General features: G+C 34.2%; 1 protein-coding gene across 3 annotated transcripts in view; it reads left to right on the top strand.

Annotated features, from left to right (window-relative positions):
* GEN1 (GEN1 structure-specific endonuclease) overlaps positions 1–12,339 on the top strand; it is a 37,104-nt gene extending 24,765 nt beyond the window's left edge. For all 3 annotated transcript variants that reach the window (XM_022554111.3, XM_022554112.3, XM_089923415.1), the window contains exons 12-14: positions 717–778; positions 2,683–2,823; positions 3,380–12,339. In XM_022554111.3, coding sequence (XP_022409819.1) covers positions 717–778; positions 2,683–2,823; positions 3,380–4,698 — 1,522 coding nt within the window. In that variant the 3' untranslated portion in view covers positions 4,699–12,339. The remainder of the gene's footprint in view (positions 1–716; positions 779–2,682; positions 2,824–3,379) is intronic.
* Positions 12,340–12,400: the final 61 nt, after the last annotated feature.

Raw genomic sequence — 12,400 nt, 5'->3', positions numbered from 1 at the left:
AATGCTTGATGGTTAGTATATGATGATGATAATAAACTAAAACTCCCAAAGTATGCATGTAAACAGTTAAGGGTAACCACTAAAACATTAGAAATACAATCTCTATCTTTAAAACCAATACATAAAATAAGAAAGTAAAACTATCAAACCGGAAGAATACAGGAAGGTGAAAGGTGGAAATAGCATAGAAAATCTTAGTAACCAAAAACACAAAATAAGATGTATGAATGAATCCAACTATATCAGTAATCATAATAAATGTAAGTAGATTAAACTCATTATTAAAAGACATTATATCAGATGAGTAAACAAAATTCAACAATAGTCTGCTTTATATAGGGCATGTGCAGAATAAGACTATGTTAAGTTTGAAAATAAAGAGATTTAAAAGATTTAACCAGGCAAATGTTTACCAAAGTGATGTAGCAAAATTAACAGAAGCAAAAAAGACTTTAAAACAAAAATCATTATTATGGAAAAGAGGAACACTGAATAATAATGAGAGGAAAAATCTACTGATAAGATCTAACAATTATAAACTCTATCTTTTAAATAACAAGTCAAAGGAATAGCCATACAATAATTCTTAAAACATTTTTAGAATATTAGTAAAACAATAAAAATTAATGGGAATTGAATTATTCAATCTACAAATTGAAAATTTCCAAATAACTCATGCAATTAAACCTCATTAGATGAGTTTTTTTTTTTTCCAGAATTGTTAAAAACCGAATCAGAAATGGAGTTCATTGCTTTGAAATAGAATGGGAAAAGCCTGGTATGTATACACTTTAAGCAAAATTTATAACATTTGGTCATGTATGTTTAGCAAATATCATATACATAGGTAAAACATATGTATGTATATAAAAAATAAAGACGAAAATATATCACATACATCAAGGATTAATTTCATAGTTTACCTGTGCTATGTAAACAGCCGTTGACTAATAGTAAATATTTAAAACTTAAGTAATTTTATTTCAATGTCTTAAATTGATATATCTTTTGTAATTAATGTTTACGAAAACAATATGGAAATAGTTTTTATTTATATTTCTCAAGAAAATACTGCTACAAATGGTCTAGTCATTGGATTTCATTGTATAGCTGGGTCTAAAGAAATCAGGGTTGCTGTAAAGCACCTGGGGTGCTCTTCCTCTCCTTTCTTTACTCTGTTTAGTTTTCATGGGATTTTTTTTTTTTTTTTTTTTTTTTGGCTGAGTTGGGTCTTTGTTGCTGCGTGCAGGCTTTCTCTAGTTGCGTCGAGCGGGCTACTCTTCGTTGTGGTGCGCGGGCTTCTCATTGCAGTGGCTTCTCTTGTTGCAGAGCACCGGCTCTAGGCATGCGGGCTTCAGTAGTCGAGGCTTGCGGGCTCTAGAGTTCAGGCCAGGCTCAGTAGTTGTGGTGCACGGGCTTAGTTGCTCCGCAGCATGTGGGATCTTCCCGGACCAGGGATTGAACCCGTGTCCCATGCATTGGCAGGCGGATTCTTAACCACTGCGCCACCAGGGAAGCCCTTCATGGGAATTTATAATGGTCAAATTACTCTTCTCTTCTACAGGCAGAAATACAGTGAACTCTGAATTAGCTCCAAAACTGAAGGCAAGGAAAGCACAGATCATTTAAAGTGGAAAATAATGGCAAATTCATTTCTATTTGGCTTTGAAATTAGATTGTATAATTACATGTGAATGAGTGAGAGAACAGATTTGAAATGAAATGAACGTTGTAAGTAACTTTGAAGAATTAAATGATAAAGAATTAGATAAGTCGTTCTAAGCAATAATAGGAAAATAGCTAAAGAATTTTGAAAACTGTTTAGGAACAGATCCACCAACTGTAGTAGATTTTCAGGAAAGACAATGGCATTAACCCAGTTTGGCAGTGCATCTCCTTTGTTAAGAACTGAGGATTGGGTGCCCACTTTCACTTATCCTTGTAGGAGTCATCCCTTAAGGGGAAAAAATGTACCCCACGCTACTTTAACTAAGAAATAATTCTAAGTTCACTTGTTTCCATTGTTTCTACTTTAAACTCATCAACGAATAGTTTCATTATAGTTTGGCTTCTTATGGAGTTTTCCCCTCATATAAGATAAATACAAGAATCTAGTCTACTATTTACGTATCTTATTGTAAGTTTACATACAAGCATTCTCATGTTCACTTGTCAGGCGCTTGTGAGTCCAGTAAGCCCGGGTGTGTCCTCAAGAGACTGATAACCTTTGAAACAGCAATCTGGAAAATAGTGATAGTTTTGATGACCATTTCAATTCTGTCCTTTTCAGAAGCTACCACTAAAGAAAGCCAATGTTAAAGTTTTAGGAAATTGTTTCCATTCTTTATCTGAAATTTTACACTTATTATATGAAATTAAAACAAACTAGCCTTATCTAAATAAAGTTTCCTAGTCTCTAAGCTGCTCCTACCATCTCTGAAGCAAGAGAAATTTAAAGTTCTAATTTAAAAGGAACCTCTTTTCAGCTCTTCCCAGGTGGAATAAAATCACTTCTGTACTAGTATCAACAGATTATTAGAATAGAGGTGTTATAAAGCAAGATTTGCATCAATTATCCACTTGTGAATGACCTAGTTGACTTGGTAGACTGAAGTTACCTGGAAAAATGTCATATGTCAAATCTGTAATTAAAGCTGTTTTATTGTATTTTTAACCCTTTAGAACATTACTCTATAGAAGATAAACCTGGAGAATTGGTTTTACAAACAGTAGAAGAAGAATCATTGTTTGAAGCAGCTTATCCTGAGATTGTTGCTGTTTACCAAAAACAAAAGTCAGAAATTAAAGGCAAGAAACAAAAAAGTAAGTCTCACATTTGATAACTATTTAGGCTGCACACAAATATTACAAAAGAGCGACCTGTCTTATTTGAATCTATCTTGTCCAGATTCTGCTGAAAGTTCTGTAAAATCAAGAGTAAGGATTGTACTTTTTCTTCTTTGTCTCGACACAGTTTGCTTTAAAATCTAAAAGCCAAGAATAGACCATTCTGCTCTGAGTCTGCTAACTTAACTGTTAGTAATTATACTAACCACTTATTGAGCAACTAGTATATATAACATATTTTGGATTATAAATACATTTTCTTTATTTCCCAGAACTCAGTGAGGAACTTACAACATTATTTTATAACATGCCACTCAATTATAGCATTGTTTCCAAAATAAAATATTTTATAATATTTTATTAATAATTATTTTGTTATAATTATGTATAACACAGTTTTCAGGAATGCTCTGAGACAAAAGGCAAAAATTGATCATACAGAAGATTTCTGATCTGAGCTTTTTAATTTGTTGACCCATGTTAGGAAAATAAAATAGATTTTAATTGTATTATATATATTTTTTTCTTTCAGGCGTGAAAACTAAGTCTAAAGGAAACAGTTTGCCAGAATCAGATGATATGATGACTTTTCAATCACACATGACTTTAAAACCCACACGTGAAATCTTTTCTAAGCAGAATTCCAAGTTAAATTTGGAAATTTCCCCTGATTCTACATTACCGCAGGAATCTACTGTGTCATTGAATACCTTGCTTTTACCTGAAGATGCTCCCTGTTTGAATACACAAGAACAGTTAATATCTTCTCCAAGACCTTTGGCTGTGCAGCAAATTAAAGCTATCAGTAAGTCTCTGATTACAGAATCTAGTCAACCCAGTACCTCATCCCATAATATATCTGCAATTGCTGATCTGCACTTGAGCACCATTGACTGGGAAGGTACTTCTTTTAGTAATTCTTCAGCTGTCCCAGGGAACACTTTTGCTCATGGTGTAAAATCGGAACTTGAAACAGCTATCCCTGATAGCTTTAAAAATATTACAGAGCAATTGTCATGTGAATCAGAATGGTGCACTACAAGCATTAATAAACGGTTCGATTGGGATCTTCGAAAGACTGATCCTGAAGAGCACCTGCTTTCTGGCATTACTGATTTACATCTTCCGGATTTACCTTTAAAGGAACGAATACATATAAAATCATCATATCCTCAGAATAATGTACAACCAGATGATGATCTGAAAACATTGTCCCTACTTACTGTACGAGAACACTGTATTGCTAATAGTAGCTCTGAGTGTCTATCACATCTTTCAAAAGATTTTCTAGGAATTCATTTGCAAAATGAATCTAGAAACTGTAAAGTCCTAAAAGGAAACCAGCTGTTTCCAGAAAACTATAAAGCAAATACTTCTATACCTTATTCTGTCAATAACCCAATAGTAAAGACCTCCAGTGTTAGAACTGGACCACCAAATACTGCTTTAGATTATAGTAGAAAAGTTGATGGGCAAACCACTCGGAAAACTGTAATGAAGAAGAGTGTTTGCCTTGACAAACATTCCTCTGGTGAAGAAATTATCCCAGAGCCTGGGAAAGCTAAGTCCACAGCTCAAAAAATGAAGCAGAATTCTCAGAAACATAGCGCAGCCCAGTTCAAAAGCAATGATGCCAACAAATTGAGTAACCCTAAAGCACATATTAAAGAAACTGAACAGTGTGTCCAGCGTTATAAAACAGCTGGAAATGAAGAAACCTGTTTCCAAGATGCAGCAAAAGGGTCTCTGAGTTTTCTACAGTGTCATAAGGAAAAAGACGTCTCTGGTACCTGTTCGGATAGTCCTCTTCCTTTAAGTCAGAGATTAAAACTAAGGTTCCAAAACACCTGAAATTCAATTTAAAATATTCAAGTATAACTTAGTATTCTAGTACTGTTGGCATTAGCAGAAGCAGAAGGAAGGTATCTAGTTAATGTATAGTAGAAAAATTTAACGTGATTCTATATGTTGTGAGACACTTGACATTTTAACCAAAACTGTAATAAGAAATGTTACCTAAAACTTTGGTTTTAAAAGGCGATTCTCTGCAGTGAAAACTTCAGATAATGTATATTTTTATAACATACTTTTTTCATTAAAAAAATATCTTTATTGATTATTCTTAAGTTATATCCTTAAAATGTTAGTATACTACTAGACAGAGTAAATGCTCCATTCATTTGCTCATTTTTACTCATTTCTTCCACAAGCCCCTAAAGCATTTTTTGATATTCCAGCTTGTTCCCAAGGGATAACTCTTTATAATTGCCTGCATTCTCACAACATCTTCTGTTGTGCCTTTCTGAGAGTTATATTTGCTTTCAATGTGAAGATACTTTCAGCTGCTCTTCCAGTTTCAGTAATCTTATTCTCTTTTGTGAGGGACAAAAAAAAAAAATGGAAAAGGAGGATGATGATCAATATATATAGTGAAAATCATGGTTGTGGTAGCTGAATAAACTGAGGAAATCTACTTCTTACATATCCCCAGAAGTCCACAGGTATGCCAAGTGGAAAAAGATTTGGAAAATAGAATGTATAACCAGAAGAGGATTAGGAACTTGCTCAGGGTCATACACGTAATTAATAGTGGTATGGGAACCAGATTTCTTGCCTCTCAATTCATTGCTTTTTCTGTTAAAATTTTTCTTCGATAGCACTTTTTTCTTCCCCTTTTGTTTTAACAGTGCATCTATACAATATCAACTACAGCACCTCCAAATATTAAGCTATTCATTTATTTATTTAGCATTCAAAAAGTCTAGAGGGAACCAGATTGGAAAGATAAAAGTAAAACCGTTGCTACTTGCAGATGACAAGATCTTGTGTTTATGAAATTCTGAGGAATTCACTAAAAACTATTAGAACTGATAAATGAGTTCAGCAAGGTTGCAGGATACAGGATCAATATATAAACATCAGTTGTATTTCTATACCCTTCTAATGAATAATACTAAATGAAATTAAGGAATTCTTTTTACAACAACAACAAAAAGAATAAAATACTTTGGAATAAATTTAACAATAGAAGTACAAAATTTTTACTCTGAAAACTAATAACATATCATCGAAAGAAATGAAAGAAAACCTAAATAAATGAAAAGACATCCCATGTTCGTGGATCAGAAGACTTAATATTAAGATGACAATACTCCCCAAACTACTTTGCATATTCAATGCAATCCCCATCAATTCTGGCTGATTTCTTTGCAGAAACCAATAAGCTGATTCTAAAATATATACGGAAAATTAAGGGATACAGAATAGGCAAAACGATCCTTAAAAAAAAAAAAAGAAATGGCAGGACAGGACTTGCCCTTCCTGATTCTGATTTCAAAACTTACCACAAAGCTACAGTAATGAAGAATGTGTTGAATGGCGTAAAGGTAGACATATAGATCAGTGGGATAGAACTGAAGGTCCAGAAATATGTCCTCACACTTACGTTCAGTTGATTTTCAACCAGAGTGCCAGGACAATTCAATCGGGAAACAATAGTCTTTGAGCAAATTCTACTGGTACAACTGAATATCCACATGCAAAAGAATGAAGTTTGATCTCGACCTCATACAATATAAAAAAACACACAAAAATGGGTCAAAGACCTAAATGTCAGATCTAAAACTATAAAACTCTTAGAAGAAGACATTGACGTAAATCTTTGTGACTTTGACTTAGGCAAGGGTTTCTTAGATACGACACCAAAAGCTCAGGCAGCAAGAAAAAATAAATTGAACTTCATCAAAACCAGAAACATTTGTGTTTCAGGGGACATCATCAAGAAAATGAAGAGACAACCCACAAAATGGGAGAAACTATTTGCAAATCATAAATGTAATAAAGGGGCTTATATCTAGAGGGACTCATATAAAGAACACTTACAACTCAATAATAAAAAGACAAAAGTGGGTAAGATATCTGAATAGATATTTCTTCAAAGAAGACATACAAATGGCCAACAAGTGGATGAAAACATTCTCAACATAATTAGTCATCAGAAAAATGCAAATCAAAACCACAAAGGATGCCACTTCACAACAAATAAAATGGCTAGAATAAAAAAAAAGTGTTTGGTGAGGATGTGAAGAAATTGGAACCCTCATAATCTGTTGGTAGGAATGTAAAATGGGTCAGCCACTATGGAAAAAGACTGTTGGTTCCTCACATGGTTAAACATACTTACCATATGATCCAGCAAATCCACTCCCAGGTGTATACCCAAGAGAAATGAAGACACACCCACACAAAAACTTGTAAACAAATGTCCATAGTGGCATTATTCACAATCGCCTAAAAGTGGAAACAACTCAAATGCCCATCAACTGATGAATGGATATACAAAATGTGGCATTTCAATACAACGAAATATTGGCAATAATAAGAAGTGAAGTGCTGATACATATTACAATGTGAAGTTTGAAAACATGCTATGTGAAAGAGACCAATCACAAAAGACCATGTATTATATGATTCAGTTTGTATAAAGTGTTCCAAGTAGGCAAATCTGTAATATATAGAAACACAAAGTAGACTCATGGTTGCCAAAGACTGGCAGGGAGGGGAGGTTGAGGAAGGAGAAGGGAAATAACTGCTTGCAAGATGGGTTTTGGGGGGAGTGGGTGATGATGAAGATGTTCTAGAATTGATTGTGAAAGTTTGAATATACTAAAATCATCGAATTCTCCAATTTAAATAGATAAATTCTGTGGTATGTGAATTATATCACAATAAAGCTATTTTAAAAACAAAAATTGTGGAGAGTTTTACCTGTCCAAACTATTTAATATCTAAAATGTATATAGTCTAACCTCACTGGCATATATGCACTGCCATCATTATTGTCTAGATTTGAAAATAAGTCCAGAAAAGTGAAGAGATTTATTTTCCCAAGACTGGAGATGGAATTGTGTTTATGTATCTAGTACTTATTTCATTATGCCATGTTGTAAAATTAGGATCAAATTTGGAATACATTTGAAGTTTTGTGCTTTTCTGAAGTTATGATTTTGGGTGTTTTTTTGAAAATTCTACTAAAAATATATAAAATACTTTGAATCAAGTGTAACATTGTTTTAGAAAAGTGTCATGTCTGCAGAGCACTTAATATATATAAAATCTTACTGGGCAAGGAGAGTACTAAATAAAGGCAGTCAGTCCACTGCTCTCAAGAAACCCACCTATTCTAGCTGAACTGATATGTTTTCTAAAACCTAGTGATTTTTTGTATTGATATAAGTGTATACCTTTGAACAACGTGGAGGATTAGGGGCACCAACCCTTACTCCCCACACTGCACAGTCAAAAATCCTTACAGAGCTTTACAGTCGGTCCTCCGTAATTGCAGTTACACATCCCAGACTCAACCATCCACAGATCATGTAGTACTGTAGTATTTATTTATTGAAAAGCATTTCGCCTAAGAGTGGACCTGCGCAGTTCAAACCTGTGTTGTTCAAGGGTCAACTGTATTTACTTTTAAGGTAATACTTCTGTGTGGTTAATTAAAAAGGTGAAACAGTACAAAAATACAGAGAGTGAAAAAGTCAATCTATCTTTAATGCTCAGACTCCAATTCGTGCATCTAGAGGCAAACACAGTTTCTAATGTCTTGTAGATCCTTCCAGAGGTGTTCTGTACCAACATATTAATGTATCTTAGAAATTTCCCATGTCAATAAATACGATGTCTCACTCTTTAATGACATCAATATCCCTACGTGTGTATCTGCGCAGATGCCTAGAGCTATACGGTAGATGTGAATGTCATGTTTGATTTTAACTGTTGATAAATGTACAATTGAAACATTTTTAAATCTCTAGGGCTAACTAAACTATTGAAATTCAGATATGTGAACTAAATCATATGAATGCTTTTAAAACTCATATTTGACTTTGCTGTAAGCTTCCTCTTTTAAAATTTTCCCATATGCCCTTAAATAGTTAAGCATAATTGTAAATGACATGAATTTACACATGAAAATAATAAATTTACTTTGAAGACCTGACGTTAGAAAAAGCTGACAGTATGGCTACCAAGAGCGTTATTTCTGTGGTAAAATCACATTTTAGAATTTGACCAGTTTTGAACTAGTACCACATATTTTTAGTAATCTCAATTTTAAGGGCCCATGTAATGTAAGTTTTTAATTTTTCAAGGTATCATGCTTTTGACATAAATTGGACATTAATTACTTCGTAGGTGTGTGTACAGCTCTAAGTTCTGAGGTTAGAGTTGTATAAAGACCCAATACTCTACATTGAAGGGGATGAGTATGAAATTTTACTTTGGAGTAATTAATTTTGTTTTGAACTGCTCACCTGATCCCACACCCAGTCAATTTATGTTCTCAGAAATAAACCTAAAGACTCAATTCCTTTTTCACGGACTTTTTTTCTTTTTTGAAGTTTAATTTACATACAGTAAAATCCACTCATTTTAAATGTAAAGTTTGATGAATTTTGGTAATTGTATACAGTTGTGTAACTTCCACCACAATCAAGATATGGAAAAGTTCCATCACCCTTAAGTTTCCTTATGCTCCTTTGCAATTAATCCTCTCTCCCAAGCCTTGATCCCAGACAACAACTGGTACTCTTTTCTCACTATGGTTTGCCTTTTCTAGAATTTATATACATGGGACCATACAGTATATAGTCTCTGTGTTTGACTTTCTACTTAGCATGTTTTTAAGACTTATCTATGTTGTCTATATTAATATCTTGTTCCATTTCATTGTAGAATAGTATGACATAATATTAATATACCATATTTTTTTATTCTTTCATCATTTGATGGAAAAATAGGATTGTTTTCACATTTGGGCTATTATGGATAACGTAGCCATGAATATTCAGATATCGGTCTTTAGGTGGACACACATTTTCATTTCTTTTGGATAAATATCTGAGAGTGAGATTGCAGGTTCATATGATCAGCACATGTTTAATTTTTTAAGATACTACCAAATGCTTCCAAAGAAGCATTGTGTTCCCACCGTATGGGTTTCAATTATGCTACATTATCACCAAAACTTAATATTGTCAATCATTTTCACTTCAGTCATTCTAATTAGTGTATAGTGGCATCTCATTGTGGCTTTATTTGTCTTTTCCTGATAACTGGTGGATTAATTATCATGTGCATATTGGTCATTCATATATCTTCTTTTGTGAAATTTCAATTCTTTTTGCCAATTTTTAAATTGGGTAGTTTGTCTTCTTGTTATTCAATTATAAGTGTTCCTTATTTTTTTCTAGATACAAGATGTGTTTTGCAAAAATTGTATCCCTGAGTCTGTCATTTTAACTGTGTCTTTCAAAGAGCAAAATATTTAAAATTTTAATGTCTACTTTATTAATTTTTGTTTCCAGTGGCCTATTTAAGATATCTTTAACCTAGTGTCCCAGATATTACTTCTGTTTTCTCCTACGAGTTGAATGGTGTTTACCTTTTATATTTGGGTCTGTGGTTCATTTCAAGTTAATTCTTGTGTACAATGTGAGGTAAGGATTGAGGAAAATTTTTTTCCCATACAGATATCCAGTTGTGCCACCATGATTTGTTGAAAAGACATCATTTCCCTCATTGAATTACCTTGGCTCCTTTGTTGAAAATCAATGGACCATGTAAGAGTGGGTCTATTGCTGACGTATTCTTTCCATGGATCTGTATGCCTTTCATCACTCCAATACCACACTGTTTTGTTTTGTTTTGTTGGGGGGTTTTTTGTTTTTTTACATCTTTGTTGGAGTATAATTGCTTTACAATGGTGTGTTAGTTTCTGCTTTGTAACAAAGTGAATCAGTTATACATATTCCCATATCTCTTCCCTCTTGCGTCTCCCTCCCTCCCACTCTCCCTATCCCACCCCTCCAGGCAGTCACAAAGCACTGAGCTGATCTCCCTGTACCACACTGTTTTGATTACTGTAGCTTTATAGTAAGTCTTGAAATCAAGTACTGTATTTTTGTTCATTGCCTGTATTTTTTTGTCAAGATCACCAACTGACCTTCGTGTTACTAAAGCTAATAAACAATTTACAGTCTTAAATTTAACTTTCTGCAGAATTTGGGAGTATTGAACTTCCCTCTTTCTTGAAAATTTCTGTTCTCTTGTTTTGCATGTCAGCACTGCCCCTTGGTTTATCTCCCACGTCCTTGGCTATCGTTTTAAACTCCTCATAGGCTTAAATATCCATGCTCGTTAAATACTTGTGTTCCTTCCGTTCTCTCTCTGGCTCTGTTCTCTCTAGATATTTTCTATACTCATGACTTCAACTGCTTATGTGCTTATGACTCCAGATATAGATCTTTGGCCAAAGCTTCTCTCCTACTCTATAGATCTGCCCATTTTACCAATTTCTGACATCACCAGGGATGAGTATGGTAATAGAGATGACAGAGGCTCTGAGGTGCTCAACACCCCTAACCCGGGATGTAGTTCCAAGCCTTGCTGTAACTGGTTCCTAGTTCCAAGTGAAGTCATTTGGGTAGTGTGTACGTTCATTCAACCCAGAAACATTTATTCAGAGTCTAATGAATAAGTATTACACACATCAAATGCCAAGGGCTGCCAGGAAAGACAAAGTGGAGTAAAGCCCAATTTTTACTTTCAAGGAATTGACAAGCTAGAGCAAGGTAGGGCAGTGTGGCATATTTGCATCCAAGAAAAAACTATATTGGCTAGCACAGAATTGTTAAATGAATGCAGTAGGCAATCAATATTACAGGAATCTTTTAGAGGAGGGAAGATTCTTTAAGCAAACTAAAAGAATTTGGGCTTTGAAGTATAGGCAGCAGTATGATTGGCAGAATTGGAAAAGCATTACCAGCAGAAGATATTTCAGTGGATGAGGGAATAACTTGAAGTAACCTTGACACAGATTAAAGAATGAGAGTTGGCATGTTTAGGGAATGGTGAAAAAATCTTTCAATTGTGGAGTTATTTGGAACTCCAGTCTCTAGAGAACAAATTGCTATGCAGGCAAAGGAATCACCAGGAACTGGGGAGAAGTAATGAGGAATCTGGAGCAGAAAGCAAGCTAGGCTATCTTAGGGCAAAGAGAAAAAAGAAATATAGCAAAGAAACTGACCAGGATGCTAAAGGATTCTGAGTGTATAAACCACATATAAAAGTTTATGTGTGTCCTTTTCAATCCACCTCCTAGAGAAATGGAAATAAAAACAAAACTAAACAAATGGGACCTAATGAAACTTAAAAGCATTTGCACAGCAAAGGAAACCATCAACAAGACAACCCTCAGAATGGGAGAAAATATTTGCAAACGAAGCAACTGACAAAGGATTAATCTCCAAAATTTACAAGCAGCTCATGCAGCTCAATATCAAAAAAACAAACAACCCAATCCAAAAACGGGCAGAAGACCTAAATAGACATTTCTCCAAAGAAGATATACAGATTGCCAACAAACACATGAAAGGATGCTCAACATCACTAATCATTAGAGAAATGCAAATCAAAACTACAATGAGGTATCACCTCACACCAGTCAGAATGGCCATCATCAAGAAATCTACAAACAATAAACGCTGGA

Source organism: Delphinapterus leucas, chromosome 13 (genome assembly GCF_059928025.1).
Source record: "Delphinapterus leucas isolate spDelLeu-1000000601 "Yukka" chromosome 13, BTC_Dleu_Yukka2, whole genome shotgun sequence".
Lineage (NCBI taxonomy): Eukaryota > Metazoa > Chordata > Mammalia > Artiodactyla > Monodontidae > Delphinapterus > Delphinapterus leucas.
The sequence above is the reverse complement of the archived record's forward strand: the minus strand, read 5'-3'. Positions and strand labels throughout refer to the sequence as shown.